Source organism: Scardinius erythrophthalmus (assembly GCF_964197995.2).
Source record: "Scardinius erythrophthalmus genome assembly, chromosome: 6".
Lineage (NCBI taxonomy): Eukaryota > Metazoa > Chordata > Actinopteri > Cypriniformes > Leuciscidae > Scardinius > Scardinius erythrophthalmus.
In genome coordinates, this window is record NC_138226.1 from 44,179,727 (window position 1) to 44,207,501 (window position 27,775).

The following is a 27,775-nucleotide window of genomic DNA, read 5'->3' on the forward strand; positions in this document are numbered from 1 at the left end:
TTTATAAAGCTTGTATATTTAAGTTAAATAATTTCACTTAAATAACAATTAATAGGTAATTTGCAATGCCATTTAAGTGAAATTATTGAACTTAAATATACAAGCTTGATAAAAATGATCATTCTAGAAGAAAATGTCAGATGGCACTTAGAGGCTTTAGCATCTGAACTCTTCATATGTAATTTAATAATTCTGTTGTCTTTGAAATATGGTTAAAGTCAATGCTGAATGTACTGATAAGCATTTATGATAGCATTTCTATTTAAACTGGTTTGTCCGTGAATTTAAATATATTTGTAATTACACATTTATGATGAAGCTGTAGTTTAGTACATTTATAATATATTATCTTTAAATGTAATGTTGAATAACACACTACAGTTAAAATGATTATCAAGTACTTTATATGTGCTTTATATGTTAGTCAGCACATCAAAATAAGTGAACGTCTTTAAAGCACGACAAAAGACTATTAAAACATGATTTAAAAGTAACTTTTGATTTAACACTATTACGAAGAAAGTGCACTTAAGTGTGTTAAGAAATATAGTCATGAAAGTGTCTGTCTTTAAATGCTCTCGCTGTAAGTGGCCTCTTAATTCATTAATATTATCTGACTGCAAGTATTTTTAAATATACTTTTATGATTTGAAGTACACTATAAGTAAACATTCAATACAGCTAAGTGCACTTCTTTTTCACAAGGTTCAGTGTCACTGTTGCATGTTTCATTATTACTGATGAACTTTTGCATGCAAATTAATATAAATGATTCATCAAATCATGTGACTTAAGCAAGCAGAGGTGTATTTGTACTTTTCCAAGAGATCGACCTTACATTGTTCCCTTGTTTCGAAACAAAAGGCTAAGAACATCAAAGCACTAATAATATAATATAATATAATATAATATAATATAATATAATATAATATAATATAATATAATATAATATAATATAATATAATATAATATAATATAATATAATATAATATACACTGTAATATTATTCAGGTACCCTGGCGAGAAGGTTATTATTGTAAGTGTTAGTTTACTTTATGATTATTATTACCGAATGGTTGTCTATGGTTGCCCTATGAACAGAACATGGGGAAATGGGGAAAATTGGCACACTTGTAGTGATGGTAATGAATTTTACTCTGACCAAATTCGGGGTTGTTACGATGTCACCCTGTTTTGTACTCAGTTGCACTAGTTTGTCGTCACTAATTTGATTCGTCATCACTGCCAGCTGTGTTACCGTTAATCACCTCATTTGTCTGTGTATTTAAGTCCTGTGTTTTCAGTTCACCTCTGTCCGGTCTCGTTTACGTATGGTTGTGTTTGCTTGCTGTTCTTCATGTGGAGTTTACCCTGTGGACATTATTAAATACTGTTTGAACCTTTATCTTCATCTTTGTGCCTTTATGTGCAGCACAACCATGACAGAAGGCCGGACCAAAAAGTGATATAGACTGCGGCGTGTTTTTGTTTTGTTTTGTATCAGTGTTTTTTTGTTTAGTTATCTCTTCCCCATTATCATGGACTCTCCCTCGCTCCTGTTAATCTGCCTTGAGCAGGGAAATCGTTCCCTCGAGGCACATGTGACAGAATTCCTTGCACATCAGTCGAGCTTCCCGGACAACTGCCTTTGTTCCTTCCTCTACATTGGACCCGACGCATTGACAAAGGCACAGTTGTCCAGGCAGGGACCTCGAGGGAGCTTCGCCACATATGTGGAGTGGGTGCTGGCATTTTGTGTCTTTTACTGTCGGCTTTGATGACGACGACACCAGCCCCACTCCTAATCCAGTCTCCAGCCAGGAGCCTCCAGACAGAGTAGGAGCCAGCAATGAGTTTAGCTGAGCGAAACATGGCCGTGGAGCCAGAGCAGGATCCCCGCTCACCTTCCCGCCACTGAGAGTGAGTTTCTGGCCAGCACTCTGAACTATTGCTTTGATTTTGGAGAGGAAGAACCCCTACCCCTTTAATCCCTCCTGAGACTGTCTGCTTTATTTTGGATGAGCTTGTTCCGCCTCCTCTCCAGACTTTTTACCAGAATTGTTTGTTTTCCGCCAATCCCTCTGTTCATCATCAGTCTCTTCTCCAGCCCTCAGCCATGCCTGCTACCCATCCCTCACTGTCTCCCATCAGTTCCTCGTCGGCCTCCTCTCAGTGGCGCGACTACACCTGGGTGTGAGCCAGCTTCTCCTGGGCGTGGAGATCCCGTGGCTCCGTCCCCGGACTCAGGTCCCATTGTTCCATCTCGGCCCATCGTCCTGACTTTGATCCTTCCTCCCTCGACTCCGACAGCGACCATCGAGCTTTCGGCTCCACTGGACTCCCTCGGACCCTCGGCTTCGCCTGGCTCAGACATCGGCATCACATCACTATGGCTCTCCACCCCTACGCCTCTGTTTGGCTACGCCTTCGTTCCAGCTCCACCTCAGCCCTATGGCACCCTATTTCCATCTCGGTGGGGTCGTTGCTGCAGCTCCGTCGTGGACTCGGGGACCGTCAGCATCACTCCGCTCTTTCGGCTCTCTGTCTGCACCTAGGGATCCACCTCCATTTACATTTACATTTATGCATTTGGCAGACGCTTTTATCCAAAGCGACTTACATTGCATTATCCTATACATTTTATACATAGGTATGCAATCCCCTGGGATCGAACCCACAACCTTGCGTTGTTAACGCAATGCTCTTACCAAAGCTGATACCTCCATCACCTCCATTACCTCTACTCGTCCCCAGGGTGGCATGGAGACCTTCAGCCCCTTGGCTCCTCCCTCCAGCAACGCCACCGTGGTATGCCGTCCTGGCTGTGGCCTTGAGCACCATCAGGCCACCCCCTGGACGACTCCACCATCTTCACCTCCCTGGTCTTCTCTGCCTGTCTGTCTACCTGTTCCTCTTACCAGCCCTTCTTCTGTTCCTCGTCCACCTCCCTCCCTTCCTCACCTCTTCAACAGCGCGAGGTCACTCCTTCTGGGAGAGGGCGTTATGTCACGATGTCAGCCTGTTTTGGACTCAGTTGCACCATTTCCCGCCACTAGTTTGTCGTCACTAATTTGATTCGTCATCACTGCCAGCTGTGTTACCGTTAATCACCTCATTTGTCTTTGTATTTAAGTCCAGTTCACTCTTGTCCGGTCTCGTTTACGTATGGTTGTGTTTGCTTGCTGTTCTTCGTGTGGAGTTTACCCTGTGGATGTTATTAAATACTGTTTGAACCTTTATCTTCATATTCGTGCCTTTATATGCAGCACAACCGTGACAGGGGTGTCTAACTCTCCTCAGCAGCCACAAGCCCCGAACCTTTCAGGTCGCAGGTTCGAATCCTGCGTGGCAAATGCCCAGACCGCAAGAGGTACTGTGGCCAGAAATCGTGCAAGAAGCTGCATCTGTTCCAGACTCTCTCTCTTTCTGAGAGTGATCTGATGATCATGCTTTGATCTAATTGTTATGCTTGTTGTACATGCTGAATTTACTCTGCTTGTGGTGCCTTCGGTGCTTGGTTACTTGCAGTAAATGTATTATTATAATTAGGGCTGGGCGGTATATCGAGTTTGTACGATATATCGATATATTTTTTTGAAACGATATGGAATGAGGCAATACCGTTTATATCGATACAGTAGTTTGATACGAGCACATCTGAAAAACGCGGAAGACGCAGTGTGAGCTGCCGCAGTGAAAGTACATAGTACAATTTGTCCTAAACATGACACAAGCTTATATTAAGGGCTTCAAAATAACTGGTAAGATATAGTTAACAAGTTTAAAGCAGCTTGCCCTGTCAGATGCTTACTGACAGATACTGTTGCTGACTGACAGATAAATAGGCTACTTGCGCTGTTTAATGCGTTTGAGATGTGTTGCTTTCCTCAGTGCTTAACTTACATTTCACAGGTATATTCTCCATCTGTAAATGTTAGAAAGTCAAACAAATGTGTCCATTTCACTGTCAGGAGAGGACGAGCTTCTGCAATTGAATCTCTGCTAATATTCAAGCTTCCGTGAATGAGCGACGCCGCGCGCCAAACAGACGGAGCACAATAGAATAGTAGCGCAATAATTCTGACTAAAATATACATTTGTTGTTGGAAACAATAAATATGCCATATGGGGAATTTTAAACCTACAAGTATATTTTTATGAAAGTGGCTAATAGTTTAAGTTCTTTTGTTTTTATTTTCATTTTTAGTTTAGCCTTTAGTCAATTTAAAAACAAAAGCATTATTTTTGTTAGAATGTAATGTGATTTTAACCACCTTTTTGCACATAATATATTGCATAGCCTACATTACATTCACTATATTTGTTTCCATATCCTCCAATATCAACATTGTTTGTAGGATATCATTGGGCAGGATGAAAATGGCATGTTTTTTTAAATAAATACAGATTTTCTTTATCCAAATGGAAAAATGTAGAAAGTACCGAGATATATATCGTATATCGCCATTTAACCCAAAAATACCGAGATATGATTTTTTGGCCATATCGCCCAGCCCTAATTATAATGATATCTGTTCTGTCATATCATGTAGACATTTGGGATTTGAAAATGTATTTTTTCTGATGTCTTATGGTAGTTTTCTGTCTCATCTAATGTTGCCGCTATCTGTGTCCCCACAGACCTTCATACAGAAGCAGTACAAGCAGCCTTGGCAAAGTATAAAGAGAGAAAGATGCCGATGCCCTCAAAGAGACGCTCTGTTCTAGTGCAGTCCTCAGTTGAGGCATGCACTCCTCCAGGTAGAACACACACACACACACACATACACAAAGGTAGGATTTAACAATTAACTTTACAGATTTATTACCATTTTTGACTGCTATTTAAGCTATAGCATAAGATATTTAGCTACACTTTACATTCTACTTTATATTTTCAATTGACAACAGTTGATAACAAATGTGCATTTCAGCCCTTGATATCCTACTGAGTAATCCAATCCAATATAATCCAATATAATCCAATATAAACCAGCATGAATTCCTTCATGCTGTTCCAGGCTGGTTTATGTTAACTCTTACTCTACATGCCGTTGACCAGCAAACCAGCAGCCAGCCTTCCCTGTTGATCCCAGCATGAAAACACACACCTTCTGCTGGTGACCAGCAATGCTGGGTATTTCAGTAGGGGATGTTTTGATCTTCTGAGTCTTGGGAGAACAATGCATAGTTTTCTGAATAATAGCCTCATTATTTACACAAAGAGAACTGCTCCTGACCACTCAGTTCCCAGACCACCTTCCCACACGCTTGCATATGGAGATGTTTAACAGAGCTCCAGCTTTATTGACCCACCGGCGGCATATTTAGCTATTTGAGAATTACATTTAGCTAACACACAACATTTAGCTAATGGACCCTTCCTTATTTTGGGGTATGAGAGATTGACAACATCTTTTTTCATAGCTCATGTGACTTTGAGTCTTTTAAGTATTAACTGAATTCCTTAGGAGAAATAAAAAAGACACACTTGCTGACACACTGTACATTAACAGTACAGAGAGGTAGCATTAATGTGGACAACTTCAGCGGTTTTCAACGGTTTAGTTCCATTTTGTTGCAAAATGTTTGAGTTCATATTGAAATCTTTGACTTTTGATGGCAGACTTTGTACTTTGGCAAATCTGAGCACAGTTTGAGATATTATTAAGATCACTTCTGAAGCTCAGTAGGAAATGTATGTGAGATGTGGAGAATGAATCTCCATTTGTCCTCCATGTAATCTCATTGCTGTCTTGGAGAGTTGCAATCATGATGACAATTCTTGAAAAAGATTTTAATAGGATTTTGATAATAAGAAAAGACTGTAGGTAGGAGTAGTTTTGGCATGAGTTGAAATATACTATAGAGGAAAAACGTAGGGAGATCTAGACAGGTGGTGCTGGGGAGGAGGAGGGACAGAAAACAATAAGGTTGCATAAGGTAGAGATCGATTGGCTTGGAAAAAAACAGTTAGCTACCTTGAAGAGTTTCATGCATTAAAATCCATGATTTGTCGTTCCTATTGGTTATCTTGTTTTGCATCATCTGTGTTGATGTTGTTACATCAGTGAGACTATATTTGTCCTTTCACAGTTTATTCCGTTATGTCTGATGAGATCTTCAATGATAGCGCATTATTACATCCTGTGGTCAGATAAGCTCATCTCTCACACCTCATGTTTGTGATATGTCTTTGCTTTGTCCGTCAATATGGATTACATTAATGCAGTGTTTGTTTAACGCTAACGAGTTTCAGAGTCTTGGTGTCCGGATACACTCTTCTGTCCTTCTTCGGTCAGAATGATGAAGTCAGGGAAAGGTCAACGGGATTAAAGGTTCAAGGGTGGGGTCAGATCAGCATAACGGGAGCCATTCAGGGTCGCTCCCTGTGGGAATTGGTCATGGTCCGCTAAGTCTTTTGTGCCCTGTGTGGACGCAGTAACGCACTAAAGCTGTCTGATTGCCCCGACGGAGATGATCTGATAACCCATCTGGCCTGTCAGATGCCCCACTCTTGCCCTCTCGCTTCACTCTTGAGGCTGGTCTTAAGAAACCCAAAAATGAAAAATCTGTCATTTACTTATTAACGCTTCAGGCCTGCAGGACAGGATATTTTGAAGAATTATGATGCCGTTTTTTTACATACATAACTGGCGCCTTCTAATTATTGTTTTATTGTTTTATTCGGATCCCCATTAGCGGCCCATTTAATGGCAGCTAATCTTCCTGGGGTCCTCTTTAAAATATTCACATCATAATTTTCTAATTATGATATCCGTGATGCAGAAAATCTGGATGGAATCCAGTCATAAAAGTGGAATTTACTATATAACGTGGAATGTCAGAATTTGGCAACATTTTAGATGAATATATTAACACAATTTTTGACAATAAATTTGGAAAAATGTAAACGGACAACACAGATTTTCTGAAAAGATAAAACATTCCACAAGGCCCTATTATTGTAAAAAAAAAATCAATTGTTAAATTTGTATGAATTCAGTTGATTAGAAAATGTCAAAAATATAATTTTTAATAATTTGTTGTTAAATTCCATAAGTATAAAGATATTTCAATTAATTAGACATTAGACAAAAAAAAAAAAAAAAAACACACTCACACAACCCAGGAAAATTAAGAAGGATTTGGGAAAAATAAATTTCATATGTATTTAAGTACATTAATGTTAAAGTATGTAGTGTCTACATGCTGTCAATCTCCAGAACAGAACAAAAAGCACCATAAAGTATCATGAAAGGTTGTGCATTATATTCCGAGGCCTCTGGAAATGGCGTTAATTGCTACATGATATAATCATGCTACAAATGCTCTAAAATCATAGCTTTCGATCCTACCCCTCTCAAAATGGAGCATCAGTCATGTGACGTGCGAGACCCAGTGGTGTGGATGTAGACTCTTCCCTCTTCAGAACAGTGTGTCCGACTGGATTCTGCTTCTGTCTGGATCTGACCAGCTTGAGAAATGCCGTCTGACCCACTTTCCCTGGCGTTTCTGCTGACGTCTGCAGTGTCCCGGTCTCAGAGACACACACCTCACTGCTGCAGCCACTGATGATAGAGAGGGTTTAGAAGAACTATTTCTGTTTTAAAGGCCAGCTTGCCAGTTATTGTCAGGATAGCGGTCGTTGGGTGTCTTTCTTGACACATCTACTCATTTCAGTTCATTTCCGTCTCCTCCTTGTCATTGTCAGTTTCTCTCTCTATTGTGTCTTCCTCTTCCTGAATCTGTGTCAAGGTTACACTCATAGAGCCCGAAGACATGGAGTCACAACACAATTACAATAGTTCTCGTTTTCACGAGGCTCTTTATAGATCATTAAACATGCACTCCTTTCAAGAGGGAATTGACTCATACATTCTGATCAGAAAAATTGTTTCAGCTCCAAAATATCCTGGATAACCATTTCTATATTTATAATTAGTTATTTACAATAGTATATTATAATTATTATTCCTGTGATCAAAGCTGAATGTTCAGCATCATTACTCCAGTCTTCAGAGTCACATGATCCTCCAGAAATCATTATAATATGAGGATTTGAGGATCAAGAAACAGTTATGATTATTATCAGTGTTGAAAACAGTTGTGCTGCTTCATATATTTGTGGAAAATATGATAGATTTTCTAAAGAACAGCATTTATTTGAAATAGAAATCTTTTGTAACATTTTAAATATATAATGTTTGATCAATTTAATGCATCCTTGCTGAATAAAAATATTAATTTTCGTACTGACCGCAAATTTTTGAATGGTAGAGTATGTAAATTCATTTTGAGTAAATATTGTGTATATAGATATTCATATCATATTGGATACTGATCTTGGGGTGCCTTGTTCTCTAAATCATCATCATCTTCATCATTACAACAGGAAATGCCGAGCTTGATTTTCATATGTAATGTGTGTGTAGGTTAGTCTTGAGTTGTGTGTGTGTGTGATAATCACAGGTATCACACATCATTCTCCTTCATCAGTACACACTCATTAGGATAATGGCTTCCACGTTTCACGCATGGCTGTTTGTTGCTCAGTGTCTGTCTCTTAACTCGCTGGACACGCTCTATAGTAATTGCTCCCCGCGGGTGATTAAGTGCATAATTAATGTTAAATAGATCGGCTCCCTCCTGCAGGCTTCCGTCAGTCAGTCTCTCTCGCCTTTGTCTTCTCCTCTTTCATTCTGACAGTCTTTTCTCTGTTCATTTCTCGGTGTTTGATGAGGAAAATAATACAATGAACATTGAAAAGCAACTGTTATGAAATGTAAAGCATTAAACGTCATTTAGTAACTCGTTTCACTCTGTTGTTGCTCAAATCATGTGACTTGTTCATGAGGAAGATATTACTATACGCACTATGATTTTTGGCATTTTGGACAATACAAATACCACAATTTTACATTTAAAGGCCTCGCAATTCCTTCTATCATAAATCTGTCATATATCATATCATATATCATATCTATCACAGCCGTTTCAGAACGTCTGACATAAAATGTAAATGAACTAGCAAACAGCAGATCATTATTGGTAATGGGTTAATGATAATTATACTTTTCTAATTGTGAATTCATTATAATCTCTTTTAAATGTCTTTTTCTCTCTGTTGTTACACTCTTTACACCGCAGCACACAGTTTGAGCTATTTTATTCATTGATTGTCGGACATCTGTTATTCTATACCGCGTAACATTTCTAATGTATTAATAATAGGGAAAATGATGCAGTGATGCGTCGTCATAACTGCAGACCTCACACGCTCCGCTTCTGACCACATGACCTTCATATGTGTTTCCCCCGGCAGATCTAAGTCATGTTTCAACTTCCTCTCCCATAGCGATCATATATCAGTCCTCCAGGTGTTTATGATGGAAGCTTTCAGTAGATTTTATTTTTATATTTGATAAGACATTTTACTGTACAGCGTCCCCAGAAAGCATTTGGATGATTAAGTCACACTCAGGGTCCATGTACACAACACCATTTTAGACTTAAAATAGGAATCTTTTTACGCGTTTTCACTGTTCATTTACACGACAACAGCGTTTTGGGGGATGAAAACTCAAACTTTTGAAAATGGGCTTCAAAGTGCAAGTTTTTGAAAGCAATACCGTTTTGGTCTTTGTGTAAACTACAAAATCGTGAATTTGTGTAAGATAGTGACGTCATGCGTATGCATATTAAATGTTTAATCTATAGTGTTTCTTTACAAAGTTTCTCTTCAAATATCTGTGTATCATTTTGAGAACGTTGTCGTTGTTGTACATGAAAAACGCAAAGGAAAAAAAAATATGTTTTTAGTACACCGTTGTCATGTAAACGTACCTTTAAAAATGTAGGGCATTTTGTTACATTAGATGACAAAATATCAAATCAAGCTGAATTTAAATTAAAGAGATGTATGTAAAACTTCTCAAGTGAAAAAAAAAGTGAAATGATAAAACAATACATATATTGTTCAAAATGAGGACGGAAAGAAATGTGACACTTGCTTGTGACAAATGACTGGATCAGATTAATAAAGTGATTCTCTGCTTCCCTGTAGTCAATCATTTTATCCCTTAAAACTCATCTTTGATCTCCAAAATGACATATTTTAAAGTTTTTTCCTTAAATAAAAATCTTCACTCCTTAAAATATCTTGAATGTAACTCGACACCCTTGCCTCATTTAGTATTCACGGTTCTATGAATATGCAAATGAGCCCCGCCTCCACTCACTCAGCTCAGAGATCCACTGGTTGACGATCACACGTTGATCTGATTGGTTACAAGGTAGTTTGTGACGTCAGAAACACCAGCGATTTCAAAGCGTGTTTTTGAGACTGTCTTTGGTTCACTGCAGTTTTGAGGAGGAAACACTCAGCAATGCTGTCGACTTATGAATTCACACATGGTTTGTCTTAAAGCAGATTAAAAACACCACATAGACATATAAACAACATTAAAAGCTGGATTTCCACCACAGGGGGACTTTAATAATCAGCAAAAACAGCTGATTAAAAGACACTGAGTGAAACTGATGAGGAAAAGGGAAGTTTGTGATGAGTGCCAGTGACACTCTGTATGCGATTGTACCTGTTCTCATCTCACCTGTTCTGTACCTGTTCTCATCTCACCTGTTCTGTACCTGCGCTCACAGACACGTCGTCGGCGTCAGAAGACGAGGGTTCGCTGCGCCGGCAGGGTCGGATCTGCTCCTCGTCCCCGTACCAGGCGCACCCGAGCGTGGAGCACTGGTTCAACAGGGTCATCCAGGGCTCGTCCACCTCCTCGTCCGCCTCCTCCACCTCATCCCACCCCGGAGGAAGAGCCCACCACTCCTCCAACACCACCTCTGCTTCAGCCGCCACCGTGCTGGCCGACCTCATGGCTCACACACAGCTGGGTCAGTACTGCACACACCTCACACACACACACACACACACACACACACACACACACACAAACACACACACACACACACACACACACACACACACACGCGCACACACACACACACACACACACACACACACACACACACACACACACACACGCGCACACACACACACACACACACACACACACACACACAACACACACACACGCGCACACACACACACACACAGCTGGGTCAGTACTGATCAGTTAAAGGGGTGGTATACTTACACTTTTCACAAGATGTAAAATAATTCTCTGATGTCCCCAGAGTGTGTGTGTGAAGTTTTAGCTCAATATACCCCACAGATATTTGTATATAGCATGTTAAATTTTTGCTTTTTTGAGGGTGAGCAAAAATGCGTCGTTTTTGTGTGTGTCCCTTTAAATGCAAATGAGCTGCTGCTCCCGGCACAGGGGGAGGAGCTCCAACAGCTCGTTCTTATCAGAGCCATATAGAGCCCTGTGTTGCGAGGCGGGGTTTATTCTAGGGTTAGTGATGTCACTAACCAGGGAGGAATGCCATGTAGTCTCTACCAGCCGTTTGTTGTAGTGCTTAAAAAGTGATTTCTTTAAAATAAAATATCTCCCTCAGCTTTGAACTTTGAGCGTCATAACTTTGCAGATGTTGTTTATGATCAAACAGCAACATTACACACTAACTAAAGTTAGGAAAGTCAAATCACAACCAAACACCCCGGTGCCCGCTGTTCACATGTGTCCTCTCGAGCTGATAAAGATGTGTGGTGTCTTGGTGCTGCTGAAAGGTATAGTCCACATAGAAATTAATATACTGTCATTCATCGACTCGCACTCATGCCGTCCCGAACCTGTACGATCTCAACAGTAGATGTTTCGCAGGATCACAGTGAAAGTGAACAGAGACTGGGCCTGTCAAGACAGACTGGCAGAACAGCACTGTGATAGTGTTATAAAACTAAGACTTGTGCCTGATGTTTCAGATCTTCTGAAGCCGATAGCTCTGTGTGAGGAACAGGTGGAGATGTGTACTAGATTTTCATTCTGCAAGGATGCATTAAATTGATCAAAAGTGACAGTAAAGACATTTATAATGTTATGGAAGATTATATTTCAAATAAATGCTGTTCTTTTAAACTTTCTATTCATCAAAAAATCTTGAAAAATGTAAAAAGTTTTCACAGAAATATGGATCAGCACGACTGTTTTCAACACTGATAATAATCATAAATGTTTCTTGAGCATCAAATCCTCATATTAGAGTGATTTCTGAAGGATCATGTGACACTGAAGACTGGAGTAATGATGCTGAACATTCAGCTTTGATCACAGGAATAAATTACACTTTACTGTATATTCACATAGGAAACAGCTGATTTACATTGTAATAATATTTCACTGTCTTTACTGTATTTTTGATCAAATAAATGCAGCTTTGGTGAGCAGAAGAGGCGTACAAGCTTCTGAACAGTGGTGAAGTCTCGGCTGATGAACTGTGTGTTTCTGTAACAGCTCACTGTCTTAAACACAAGCACAGATCCTGCGTTCATCTCCATAGCTGGACATGCTAATGCTAACACACTGCACTTCACATGATTTGAAAAGGTTAAAAGTTAAAAATAGTCACACCTCTACTGTTCGCGGTCTGAAATGAGCGCATTGGTAATGAATGAGAGACGAATTTGATTTAGTGGAAGCGTTTGGTACTGCGGCCAAATGACATCTGACTGAAAACTCTTTTTTTTTAAAGACTTAATTAGATTCATGGCTTTGATTTTTTTCCCCACAGTTTTAGAGTAAAACCTGTTTTGGAAAAGACATACTTCAAATAAAAATGTAAAATAGTATTTTTGTGCATTTTTAGTTTTACGTTTAAACAATAAGCGTAAATTAATTTTTTAATCTTTTTTCACTTCAGCAATAATCTGTCAAGTGTCGTCTTTAAAAAGAGGCCGAACTGAAGTCTGTGATCCAAAAGTTCTGTAAAATCCCCTAAAAATACAAAATACGAAATAAAAAAAAATAATCGAACTAAAATCTAGTACAATCATTTCATTGAAATAATAATAATAATAATAATAATAAAAGAGATGATTTTTGACCGCCACGCGAGCAGCACCTGAGGTTTAAATGTACAGTTTTTGGAAATGAATAAGATCAAGTCATCTGGAAGACATTCACTGTAAGTCTAACATTCCCATAATTCCCTGTGTGACTCTTCATGTTAATAACTATGTCTCTTCTTAGTTTTTTGATATCATTCATGTACACCAGGGTTCTTATGTTACATGATATGTTGTTAAATTAAAGTTTATTGCATTATTTGACGGTATATTATCTACATTAGTATTTTCCTTAGCTTGTGGAAAGTACTTGTGATGAACTTTGATTTATTGTTGTCGCGGTCATAACCCATACAAGAGAGAAACAAAGCAGACTCAAGCACTGACTGAATCAAGCAGAATCAGGGAACGAAACAACTACAGAGAGACACAGGCATGAAACACAATAAAAGTCCTCAAAAGAACCGTGACAAATGTTATTAATGTGGAATATTAACATTATTTCAGTTAATGAAATATACAGTCCGTCCCCCACCATTTTTTTTTTTTTTTAAAGTTTAATCTGTAAAACTTCAAATGATGCTACCATATTTTTCACTGTAAAGTTCCTGCAACCACACCTGTCTGTCTTTATTTCAGGGTGCTTTTTAGGCCGGTTTTGAGCTTGACATGATCCTCTGGTCACTGTTTGCTTTCAATGTATGAACAAGAACCGAATGAGACGTCTTTAAACTTACTCATATAAGTTTTGAACGGCATGAGAGCGAGTGATATCATAATGGCAGAACACGTTCACTTTACTCAGCTGCTCTTCACAGGGAACATTTGCATTCCCACTATGTCTCCTCCTCTTCTGTCGTCTCCTCCTCTTTCTTTCACCCTGTTTTTCCGCCTCTCTGCCCTTGAAGGCCGGTATCATGAAGCTGGCCCTGGGCATCGACTGTAAATAACCTCAGATTTCACACAGTGTCAGAGTCGCTCTGTGGATCCACTGTTCTGCAAGAGTCGAGATGACACGCAGAACAGCTGCTGTTGGTTAATGGTGTACACAGCTCTTGTGTTGAGTGTGTCGAGTAAGATGGACAGTCAACAACACATGGAGTTAGGAAGAGAAGCGACAGCGAATCAGAACATATTTGATGTTTTGTTCCATGTGGAATTTTGGACCAATGAGATTTTATGGCAGGTCAAATATTTATAATACATGCTAAAAGTATGTGCTTTGTTGATGATGGCAAAGTATATACTTTTTAGACGATTTATCTCACTCACTGTTAGGGTTGGGTATCGTTTGAATTTCAACGATTCCGATTCCTATTTCGATTCTGCTTATCGATTCCTAATTTCGATTCCAATAAGGAAAAAAACAAACTTGGATATCATGCACTTATGTCTTATTGCAAAACATTTAATTGTGGCTGAATATCATGAACAGAAATCAATAGGCTAAATTTCAAGCATTAATAAAGACAAGTAAACACTCAGTAATTAAAAAAAGAACAAATAAAACATTAGCAATCTCAACAAATAGATACAACTGAACAAGTATATGACTGCAATAAATAGTGTTTTAATATTTTCAGGTAGAGAAACGGTAATCAAATGTAAAATAACACTGCACTTTATAAATAAAGTATACATTACATATATAGATACAAAAGTTATTCAGTCAAGAACGAGTGAATGTCCTCTCCGTCTTCTGTTGTGTGATTAGTGTTATTATAGAGACGCTGCAGGAATATTAGTGCTGTCACTTTAAGAGTTTCCACTATAGTTACACACGTCTGCAGCTCTGAAAACATTAAACCTTCAATGGTTTCAAATCACATTAAAAGCACTTTTTCTGTGCGCGCGTTTCGGATGTGTGTGCAGCACATAAAACGTCTTATTGAAATGCTCACAAAGGAGCATGTGTTTGATTTTATAACAAGCATCCGATTCCCAGCCCTACTCACTGTCATTTCACGCCACCCCACATCCACATGCTTCTTAAATGTATGATCAATATTATAATTTCTCATGGGTTTGATCACAGAACACCATGCATTGCTGTATCTTGACCCCCACTCACCTCTGACCTCTGACACCTCATGACAGACGGCCCCAGCGCGCCGCCGGACGTGACAGGCCTGTGGGAGCGCTCAGTGCATGAGGAGCGTCCACAGGTGGCGTCGGTGCGAGGGCTTCCCCGCGGACACACACACACCAGCGTCCTGGAGACCGCCGACGGTGAGCATCTTCCTGTCACACACACACCTCTGTGTCCTGTCATCTCATCTCTCCACAGAGCTCTCTCTCTCTCTACTGCATACGGACACACTGAACACGGGGTTTTTAGCTCTGGTCCAAAACCTCGCGATCTGATTGGCTATTTGCCACGGAACCTCAGAAGAGACCGAGACTCGTCTCACACTTCATCCCAGTGCAGTTTGACTAATTCTAATGTTGCTAAGAGACAGTATTAGAACAATATTCTAAAAAGAATTCCTGAAGCGCAGATTAATTGAAGGTCCCTTGTCAAGAAGTCAAGTCAAGTGTATTTGTATAGCGCTTTTCACAATACAGATTGCATCAAAGCAGCTTCACAGTATTAAATTAAAATAATACAACAAGGTTTGTTTCTAGTGAAATTTATTGATTGATAAAATTAAATTAAATATCCCCAAATATCCCCAACTGAGCAAGCCAAAGGCAACAGTGGCAAGGAACCGAAAAACTCCATCAGGTGACCTAATGGAGAAAAAAAACCTTGGGAGAACCCGGGCTCAGTCGGGGGCCAGTTCTCCTCTGGCGTTTATGAACTAGAGGTCGGATTTAACTGTAAGATTAAAAGTATTATATGAATGCCTGGCTGAAGAGATGCGTCTTCAATCTAGTTTTAAACTGGGAGAGCGAGTCTGAGCAACGAACAGTATCAGGAAGGCTATTCCAGAGTTTTAGAGCTAAATGTGAAAATGCTCTCCCTCCTTTGGTGGATCTGGATATCCTAGGTATGACCAGAAGCCTCGAATTTAGTGACCTTAAAGAGCGCGATGGATTATAGGGCGATAGAAGATCCGTTAAATAAACTGGAGCTAAGCCGTTTAGGGCTTTATAAGTCAGTAGCAATACCTTGTAATTAATACGGGACTTTATAGGTAACCAATGTAGTGATGATAAAATTGGTGTTATATGATCATATTTTCTTGATCTAGTTAGAACTCTAGCAGCTGCATTTTGGACTAACTGTAGCTTGTTTATTAAGGATGCAGGACAACCGGCTAATAACGCATTACAGTAATCTAGTCTCGAGGTCATGAATGCATGAACTAGCTTTCATGACCTCGAGACTAGATTACTGTAATGCTAAAGAAGTGCTCTTAATTGTTTTGAATGTGCACTTGTAGTGTAATTCAAATGTTAAAGTATATTTTTATTAGTGCTGGGCAACGATTACTCGCATCCCAAAAAAAAAAAAGTTTGTGTTTAATATGTATAAATTGCGAGTAACATGCAATGATGTGTCTGAAAACATTACATTCAGTTCACACTTAAGTATGTTACTTTAAAGTGTAGTATTTCAAAAGTAAGTACTCTTTTTAAAAGTATGCTGGAATGTACTTCTTTTTCACTGGGCGTAACATACTTAATTTCTAAATTCTGTCAATTTATCCCACATTCTGGATCTTCCTTTTTTCACTAAAGCTGGAGGCTTTGTATCAGAGCTAATGAGATGCATTTACAGTTCATATCTACTGAAAAACTAGAGGGAGAGAGAGGCATATTTCTGGCTGTTTATTGGTCTGATCCTGCTTGCTCAAGCCAGATATTATGATGTCATCAGCATGCTTTCTTTTTTGTGGGAATATTTCACTAAAAATGAAAATGCTGTCATCATCTCCTCACCCACATGCCAGTGCAAAAACACAGTCTCTTTTCCACACATTCAGACCTGGTGCTGATAAGAACTGATGTAGTTTGATACCCGAGTCACCGTCCACTTTCATTATAGGAAAAAAACACCATGTTCCACTGAGGGGGAAATCATAAAGTGCTTTTTGAGCGTGTGTAGATGATGACTCACCGATTTTCATTTTTAGGTGTACTGTCCCTTTAAGACACAGAGCTGAACGTCCCATCAGGATCATGATTAACCTGCTTTTTTGTCCTCACTTGTACCAGTTGATGTGGTGTGTTAGTTCTTGGAAGGATGACTATGTGGTGATGATTTTCTTTATGTGTGTGATGCTCAGTTTGCGAGGCCTCAGCTCTGTAGAAGCAGCGCTGTGATGAACGCGTGTTTATTAAGGTTTTCTCTTCTTCAGGCACTGACAGGGGCGATGGGGAGGCCACGGATGGTATTTATACACGTTTATTTCACTCTGCCCCTCCTCCTGGTGTCTCTGTGCATCTGTGTCTCACCCGTGACCTCTGTGTTCGTTATGATCGCAAGAAAAATACTTCCTCCTACTGTCTCTTTTTGTCTTTTAATGTTGTTTATTCTTTCAAGGGCTTTTCACAGCATTCAGAATAGGTTTTGCAGTATGATTAATACTGTTATAAACAACGCATTACACCGGAAGTTATTGTACTTTCTCAAATAAAACACTCGGTTACACTTTATTTTTGTGTTCTTGTTACATATGTTACATGTACTTACCATAGTAATAACAGTAAATTATGCACAATTACATGCAACTAACCCTCAACCAAACCCTAACCCTATAGTACATGTTTTTAATTGATATTACTCAGTACTTAGGTATGTATTAACACTGTAATAATGACACCTTAAAATAAAGTGTAACCCAAAACTCTTGTAAAAAAGTAGGACACTTTTATACTTTTTTTGGGTACATTTTATGGAAAAAAATACTTAAGTGTGAACTCTATTTAATGTTTCCAGACACTTAATTGCATGGTAATTGTGATTAAATTGATATAGATTTAAATTTATATGAAATGCAGTTTATTTTGCCCCACTTAAGTGTGACTTAAGTACATCTGGCAAGCATTTATGATAAATTTAAATATGCTTTGTCATTTCTATTGAACTTGTATATCATGTATTTACATATTTTTTTTAATTACACATTTGTAATGATGATGCAATTTAGTACATTTAAAATGTTAACTTCTGTAATTAACTGTAAAATCAAAGTAATATCAACACAAAACAGTTAAAATTATGTTAGTCAACACATTAAAATAAGTGTGCTTCTAAAGCAAGACAAAAGATTAAACAATGATCTAAAATGTACTTTTAATAAACTTTTAATTTACAGTGCACTTTTAAAAAAGTGTACTTAAGTGTGTTGAGAATCATAGTCACACTACACTTAAGTGGCCTTTTTTCATTAATATTATCTGCAAGTACAGTTTTTAAAATAAACTTTTAAACTTTGAAGTACACTACAAGTGCACATTCAATACAATACATTTTCAAAAGGGGAAAGCTAGTGTTTAAGTAAATGAATGATGAGATAATTTGGTTGTTTGTCAAATGGTTCTTAGCATACGTTAAATTATTGTGGCCATAAAATGGTAATTGGCAGGGGGCTCAGGCGTGGCTTACCCAGAGCAGGAAGCTTCCAGGGCAGAGCCGGCAGTTCAGGGGCCCAGGGCGAATTGGTGGCCATATTGGCAGAGGGCTCAGGCGTGGCGGTGGCCATATTGGCAGAGGGCTCAGGCGTGGCGGTGGCCATCTTGGCAGAGGGTTCAGGCGTGGCGGTGGCCATCTTGGCAGGGGGCTCAGGCGTGGCGGTGGCCATCTTGGCAGGGGGCTCAGGCGTGGCGGTGGCCATCTTGGCAGGGGGCTCAGGCGTGGCGGTGGCCATCTTGGCAGGGGGCTCAGGCGTGGTGGTGGCCATCTTGGCAGGGGGCTCAGGCGTGGTGGTGGCCATCTTGGTAGGGGGCTCAGGCGTGGCGGTGGCCATCTTGGCAGGGGGCTCAGGCGTGGCGGTGGCCATCTTGGTAGGGGGCTCAGGCGTGGCGGTGGCCATCTTGGCAGGGGGCTCAGGCGTGGTGGTGGCCATCTTGGCAGGGGGCTCAGGCGTGGCGGTGGCCATCTTGGTAGGGGGCTCAGGCGTGGTGGTGGCCATCTTGGTAGGGGGCTCAGGCGTGGCGGTGGCCATCTTGGCAGAGGGTTCAGGCGTGGCGGTGGCCATCTTGGTAGGGGGCTCAGGCGTGGTGGTGGCCATCTTGGCAGAGGGTTCAGGCGTGGCGGTGGCCATCTTGGCAGAGGGTTCAGGCGTGGCGGTGGCCATCTTGGTAGGGGGCTCAGGCGTGGCGGTGGCCATCTTGGCAGAGGGCTCAGGCGTGGCGGTGGCCATCTTGGCAGAGGGTTCAGGCGTGGCGGTGGCCATCTTGGTAGGGGGCTCAGGCGTGGCGGTGGCCATATTGGCAGGGGGCTCAGGCGTGGTGGTGGCCATCTTGGTAGGGGGCTCAGGCGTGGTGGTGGCCATCTTGGCAGGGGGCTCAGGCGTGGTGGTGGCCATCTTGGCAGAGGGTTCAGGCGTGGCGGTGGCCATCTTGGTAGGGGGCTCAGGCGTGGCGGTGGCCATATTGGCAGGGGGCTCAGGCGTGGTGGTGGCCATCTTGGTAGGGGGCTCAGGCGTGGTGGTGGCCATCTTGGCAGAGGGCTCAGGCGTGGCGGTGGCCATCTTGGCAGGGGGCTCAGGCGTGGTGGTGGCCATATTGGTAGGGGGCTCAGGCGCGGTAGCGGCCATCTTGGATGAGGGTTTCTGGTAGGTAGATAGATAGATAGATAGATAGATAGATAGATAGATAGATAGATAGATAGATAGATAGATAGATAGATAGATAGATAGATAGATAGATAGATAGATAGACAGACAGACAGACAGACAGACAGACAGACAGACAGACAGACTGACTGATTGATTGATTGATTGATTGATTGATTGATTGACAGATAGACAGACAGACAGACAGACAGACAGACAGCGGCTGAGTCTCAGGTGTCTCAGGGCAGAGAGTGTCTCAGTCATGCATATATACATGACACATCCTCTCTCTGTGGATCCACAGCTAGACGTTTGACAGAGAAATGAGCGGGTCAATTCATCATGTGAATATGATCATTCGCTTCTGTTCTCTTCTCTCAGTCGTGTGAAAGCCTGTGTTTCCCTGGATAGAAACATTTGATGGGTGATTCTGTTATAAATCAGCTAAAATGTTCCTCAAACCTCTAAGATTTCTGTTCAATTTAACAACATTATTTTTCCACCATAAAATTCAGAGCTTTTGTGCTGTTTCTGTGACGTGGTGTAAATAATTTCCAAATTTCATTTACATTTCTTTACTAAATAATATGATGCATCATGTCATTTGAAATTTGTCATGATTTGAATGATGAATTGCATTAATGCATGATGCATTAATTGTACTTAATTGTTACATTATTTATTTAATTTGCCTCTTTGCTTTTTATGATAATTCCAAAAAAAATTATTTTATTTTTTTCATTTTATGTACAAAAAATATTTTGTATTCGAGGAATTGTTCAGACACAGTTTGCAACAATTAATAGAATCACCCTAGTGCTCTTGTGATATTGTTGACTTATTAATTTCATCTTTTGTCCCTGTGTTTCATGTGAATGGAGAACTGTAATAATCGTGAAGCATACAGTGAAGGCTCTTCCAGCAGAAAGCTCATGAATGGCTGATGAGATGGGTATTGTTGCTAGGCAGCACGAGTCCAGCTGCCTCAATCAGAGTCCAGCAGTCTCTGATGCGCTGGGTCAGGTGTCTCTACTGAGCGCGCTCAGTACCATCTCAACCAAGCCCATGGGCAAACAGCCTTACACTGACTGACAGGCTGTTGTGTGAAACTGTCCTCCGCGACCTTTCACACTGACCTTTCATCTCAGCTCTCTCCCTCTCTCTGTCCCGTCTTCTCCTGACACTATCTCTGTCTAAAGGCGTTCCAGTCAACAGTCGAGTGTCCTCCAAGATCCAGCAGCTCCTAAACACGCTGAAAAGACCAAAGAGACCCCCTTTACGAGAGTTCTTTGTTGATGATTTTGAGGAGCTTTTGGACGGTAGGTTCATAACACTTCAGTCATGAAACTCTAGATCGGTTCTTTACGTGTAATCTGCTAGCAATCACATCATTTGCTACATGGCACAAGCTGATTGGCCTCTGCCAATCCTGCAGCCAATGAGATTGCTTGTTCAACATTTAAATAGTCTGATTCAGTGTTTGCTGTGGGCTAGTCTTCCTCTGAACCCCTCCACCTCCCCAGCTCCACATGCCTAGATCTGCTACAGGATTCATGTGTCTGTTTATGCAGCAGCAGCAGATCTTTCATGCTCACAGCAGCGTGTCTGTGGATCTATTAGCAGTACACTTTATTCCCACCGTTAAATACCTGTATAGGCACTTTCTATTCAGTCTCTCTTGCTATACAGTATAATCCAACAGACTAGAGGAAAGTAATGCAAATGGAGTTTTAACGATAATGATATGAGAATAATACACTAGTTTACCACATCAACACAAGACAAAGGACTGAAGAAACCGAGGGCTTAAAGGTCCCGTTGCATGCGATTCCATGTTTCAAACTTTAGTTAGTGTGTAATGTTGCTGTTAGAGCATAAATAATATCTGTAAAATTATAAAGCTCAAAGTTCAATGCCAAGCGAGATATTTTATTTAACAGAAGTTGACTACAAAAAACGGCTCGATTGGACTACACCCCTCTACATCCTGCATTAGTGACATCACCAGAACCGTTTCTTGACTAACCTCCGCCCACAGGAATGCTCCCTCAACTCTACTGGCTACTTGCGCACTTCTAATAACTTAGGCTACTGTGTTTACTCAGCTCTTACGGTGATTTTCTGAAGTAAAACTGACGCTTCATCTTTTGTGTGATGAACAATAAACTTTATTAAACTCATCAGTACATGTTTGATCATCATTCAGACAGCAGACTTGTAGGCTATTAATAAATAATGGATACATAGCCTACAAGCAGATGACAAATACGTTATAATAACCGTAATTAAACTACTAAACCAGGGAACGGCAACTGGCGGCCCGCGGGCCAAAACTGGCCCGTCAGCAATATTTTCTGGCCCGCCGGATTATTTTGGCAGTCCTAAATGCTGTACAAAACTCTTCCACTACTTGAGAAAAGCCGTAGTCGCGCGGCGATTTCACCGCCGCATACTGTGTGAAACGCCCATAGGGAATAATGCGGCGCGGGATTACGTTTTAAAGTATAACTGTGCGTTCACAACGGACGTGAATAGCGCGTCAAATTCGCGCCTGCCGCGTCTAGTTATACGCTTGACCACTTTGTGTCCATTCGCGCGTCAAAAGACGGTAGCGGTCAGAACTCTGGTGTACTTTGGACGGAGCGTGCGGTCTGACTGACAATAGCCAACTCCCGACATCTTTTGACAGCGTATCCGCACTTAATTCTGACCGCCTGTACACCTCTGAGGAGCTGTTTGGTACTGAAACCATTGTCAGTCAACAACATTCTTTTTTTGCAAGGATGTTTGAAATAGTTCGACAGAAAATAGCCTACTTCATTTCGTCAGTAGGGCAATATGATTTTCGTTTATGTTGCTTAGAAACTTGAGTGATAGGCTTTGTCCTATTTAATTCATGTTATTTATATTTCATATTTTTTTTCTGTGACATTTTTTTTCTCTGCTGACAGTACAATGTTAAAATAGCCTAATATTTATACTGACACGAACACAATTTTTGTATAGCATTTATAATTATTATAGGCTACTCCAATCTCCTTCTTTCCATTAGAGACATTTGAATGTGAGATTATGGAAACGAGATCTAAATTTTGTGGACCCGTCAGGTCGGGAAATAAAGCGGGTGAACACCGAGTGTATTTTAAGCGGTTGCTGAATAGAACCTTGTGGGAGCGGGACGAAAAAAAACAGTCCCACGCAGACCTCCTTAAACCTTAGGTGTGTATGTGTGTGTCCCCGAATAAATAATAATAATAAAAAAGGAATAAAGTTCAAAAGTCGGACTGTACGGAATGAGGCATGATTGCTATTCACACCTTTATTAAAATGGCTGTAATATGTTACCACAATAGTAGCCTACTTGATCTGTTTAAAATGGTTTCCTTGATATATGCATAAGGTGTTAAATTAAAACTTAAAAATCAAAATTTAAATTTGTCTAATCCAGTAATTCATTTTTTCTATTTTTGATCTGAGCACAATCAGAAAATCAGAAAACCCGTCCTTATTTTTTTTTTTTTTCATTTCAGTTTAGGAAATAAATAATGGAAAAACAAGTCGTTTTTCATCTTTTTATTTTTGGTTTTAATTTGAAAAAAAAAAAAAACGATTGAATGAATGATCCACGGACGGTGACGGACCCATCATATTCCGCAATTATAGGCCTATATAAGAGTATTTAATTTGTATCCATAGGCCTACTCTGTGTAGCTGGCCCGCCATCTACTGGCTAAAAAAAATATTGGCCCGCGGCCAAAGTTACTTGCCGACCCCTGTACTAAACCATACCTGTTTCATCTCTATACAGCAATCTGACTCTGTAGGCATTATTGTCCGACTCGAAATGAACGCCGTTACTGAGAGTTTCTGATATTATCATCATTTCGTGAGATGAATTTTTCCTGACAGACTGAGCACGAGCTCATGAAGCTCCGCCCCCTGTGTCGTCCAGCAGCACCTCATTTGCATTTAAAGGGGACACACTGAAACGTTTTTCTGAGCCCCAAAAAATGTCAATTTAAACATGCTGTAAAAAATGATCTGTTGGGTATTTTGAGCTGAAACTTCACATACACACTCTGGGGACATCAGAGACTTATTTTACATCTTGTGAAAAGGGGCATAGAACGGGACCTTTAAATACCCAGGGATGGTAATCAACAGAACAACGAACAGGTGAGCACTAATCAGTAACCATAGTAACAAACAAGTGGCGGGAAAACTGATAACAGAGAATACTAGCTCAAACCAAAACACAGGGACAAGAATTCAGACAAAACAGATCATACATGTGACACTATCCACTTTTCAAACACTTTCTTAATTATTATTTATCTAAACGATGGAATGATATCCAATGGAAAGAGATTTGAACTTGTGTTGGTTGTGTATACACTACACTCGCCTTACTCTCCACGCCACTGCTCTAATTACAGTAGTCTTTTAATGTGTCTCAGTCAGACAGTTAGTGTAAATAGCCTCTGCCAACAACACTTACTGTAAGTCCATTACTCTGAAAATGAATGGGATTTTTATTACATGCTAAAACACTCTTCATGCCTGTATCCATCACAAAAGAGCCTTTTTAACTAATACAGGTTTTGTTTTGATTGTTAATTTACCCATACGACCAGATTTTAGTATGCCATACCATGTCGATTTCTCCAGCCTCTTCTGTGGCCAGTCTCCAGCACAGTCATCCGCAAACTATTTGATTCACTCAACCCTTTCTTACCTTTCTGAGAAATACTCTTTCTATATTCTGTTAGCAGCAGCATCTTCCCTTTATATTCTCTCTCTGTTTTTATTCCTCTTTCTGTTTCAGACACACAAAATCAATCAAATCTATTTAAAGCCGTGTCACATCTCATCTTCAGGACGTATAAGTCACCCTGAGACGAATCGGTGTTTAGTGACTTTTAAAATCACTCTCACACATAAACTCTGTTAGTGAGCGGATTTCAGTGTCCGTCATGAAACCTTATAGACTGATTCTGATTTTGACATCAGTGTGTCTCTAATACAATACAATAAAAAAATACATATAGGAGAAAATTTCTGATTTAATTTACACTGACTGAACCTCTCAGTATTAATAAGTATGCATTTATTTATAATCGACATTCATCTTTAGCTTTGTCCACCATCTTGTATTCCCATTTTCTCAGAGCTTGTTGCAGTGCATCTATCTCTACCTCCATCCTCATCCTATTTCTCGCCCCTCTTGGGATACATGTAGTCTCATATAGACACTAGACAGAAAATCTGACTAGTCCCGTGTTTCAGTGCTATAATCGGGTCTCCAGTGCTTCTACCAACCCAGAAAACATGAACAGTGAAACCCTTAACTTTTTGTTAAGCCTTTCTCTGCAAACATGTCATAAAATAAGCCGATCAGATTTCACTCCCCTTCTGACGTAGGAAGAGGATCTTATTATAATATTACTGTCATTAATCTGCACGTTTACACACACCAGCCGACATTTGCTTTCACAAGCGACAACAGTGACCAGTTCTAGCGCAATGGCAAAAGATCCAGTAAAGCATGAAACCGTTCTGTCTTTGAGCACAGACGAGCACTGAACACTATTGACCAGAACATGACACAGATGAGACAAGAGAGCAGTGGATTCATTTTATTTTCAACAGAAATCCCCCAGAAACAGATGAATCTTTGTAACTCCACAACAACTGAACATTTAATAAACGTCCAGGTGTGTCTAAAAGTGAACCTCTGAGTCTCTGTAAGCCTGCTCTCGCTACTGGTTACTCTGAGACTCTGGAAGAGTGAGATTGCTGTGTTTTGTTATTGCTGGAGTTCTGAAGCTCGTGTAAAGGCCCCGCCCTCTTCTGAACGGAGGCGGAGCAACAGCTCATTTGCATTTAAAGGGACACACACAAAAACGGCACGTTTTTGCTCACACCCAAAAAGGGGCAAATTTGACAAGCTATAATAAATGATCTGGGGGATTTTGAACTGAAATTTCACACACATTCTGGGGACACCAGAGATTTATATTACATCTTGTGAAAAGGGGCATCATATGTAACCTTTAAGAAATGATTTCACAAACAGAATTTGTTTAGACATGGGTTATAATTTGATTATTTGCGTAAAGCAATAGCTTTACATTAGTGACTATATGCTTTGTCGTATATTTGTCCCTATATATTACAGTCCAGCATCCAGACCCGAACCAGCCCAAGCCTGAGGGGGGCGAGATGCGAGCGCTGAACGGGGATCCGCTCGGTGTGATCACCAACTGGCCTCCGTCACTGCTGGCCTCTCTACAGCGCTGGGGAAACACACATCCCAAGCCTCACGGCTCTGGACAACACCGGCAAACCCGTCTACACACTCACATACGGTACGCCCGTGGAACGTCCCGCTCAACTCAAGCCTATCATTTACTTAAGAGTGCTTTCACAAACAGTTTACTCAAGATTCTGCTCGTCTTTCTTGAACTAGACTCATTGGTAACGCATTTGTAATTTTTAGTTCATGTTCAAAATCTGGCTAATATACCCTTGTGAAGAAAGAAGTGCGCTCAATTGTACTGAATGTGCACCTTAAGATAAAGTGTAACCAAGTACACTTATTTTGATGTGTTGACTAACATACTGAAGCACATGTGAAGTATTTTTACTGTAGTGTGTTATTCGATATTACATGTAAAGTTCATTTATTTTAAATGTAAACCGCAACTTCATTACAAATGTGTAATTACTAATAAATACAAGATCAATAGAAATGACACAAGTATATTTTAGTTTATTGTAAATGCTTGTCAGTACATTCAGCAGTAACTTTAACCATATTTCAAAGACAATAGAAGTAATTATGAAATGACATTTAAAGATGTACTTAAGTCTTACTGAAGTGGGCCAAAAACACTCTAAAGTTCAGCCGATTGCATTTAATCGAAGTTTAAACTATAATACTTTTAATTTAATTGCAATTACAACATTGCATTCAGATCCCACTGAAGTATATTCTTTTAAAGTACATTATTTCCATAATAAGTAAAGTATGCCTCTGTTTCACAAGGGTAATCCTGTATATTTGCACTGTTTTACTGGTATTGGTGAATGAACTCGTGAATTGATAAGTGAGCAGAGAGCGCAGGATTGAGTGTTTGTGTGTGTAATCATGTTTTCACAGGGAAGTTGTGGACGCGGAGTCAGAAACTGGCGTTTACGCTGCTGAATAAACTGAGCAGCAGGAATGAGCCTCTGCTGCGGCCCGGGGACAGAGTGAGTGTGTTCATCGTGATCAGACAGTGGACGCTTTCTTATGTTGTCTTTTATTCTGAAGTTCTGTCCCGTCTCCTTTTGGTTTTCTGAAGCGCTAGAGGACTGTTTGCTCACCCAACACGCGATCAGTGCAGCGGATCAGGGTTTGACAGGGTTGTGATGTCCAGCATGATTTCATTCCCGTTCACCCTCTATCAAACACTTAGCATTGTCGCCCTAATTAAACAAGTGTTTTCTAACTACTTAGGTAAGCTAATAGGCTAAGATGTTAGCTTTCTAGCTAGATATGTTTAGTTTTACCATTTTTAGCTTTAATAATGTCATTTACAGGAACAATATGTAAGATTTTTGTTTTAAAATATCCAAAAACCACTAGAACAGTGTTATATATTTAGTTGACTTGTGTACTTACATTATCCCAAGTGTCTCCAACAATGTTTAAATCCAGAGAAATCAGCTATTTTAACCAGTGTAACGGTTCAGGGAAGGAGGAGGCGGGTGTTAAAGGCAACTTTAATTGTAAAATAAACATAACTGCGGCATATAAGCATAATAAAAACAGCCAGGTGAAATGTCCTCTCGGCTGCCCTCACACCACAGTAACGTTAATAAAACTTTAATACATTCACTCATCTATGAACATGATTTCTGCCTGAGTCCCGTCGGATTGCTGTCCATCAGCTGTGGATGTGAAGACAACAACTCCCATGATTCCACACTCATTCACGGAGTCATCAAGCTACACTTGTGTTATTGTTTTGAGTTAGCGACCTCTAGTGGTGAAACTTACATACCGCGCCTTTAATGTCTGAAA

The 27,775-nt window shown here is 40.2% G+C and overlaps 1 protein-coding gene across 1 annotated transcript in view; it reads left to right on the forward strand.

Annotated features, from left to right (window-relative positions):
• Positions 1-27,775, forward strand: part of dip2a (disco-interacting protein 2 homolog A) — a 179,322-nt gene that overhangs the window by 112,005 nt on the left and 39,542 nt on the right. The window contains 8 exon segments of the mRNA XM_081368290.1: positions 4,642-4,761; positions 10,663-10,908; positions 15,080-15,211; positions 17,287-17,319; positions 20,907-21,026; positions 25,886-26,024; positions 26,026-26,075; positions 26,870-26,961. Of these exon segments, the coding sequence (XP_081224416.1) occupies positions 4,642-4,761; positions 10,663-10,908; positions 15,080-15,211; positions 17,287-17,319; positions 20,907-21,026; positions 25,886-26,024; positions 26,026-26,075; positions 26,870-26,961 (932 nt within the window).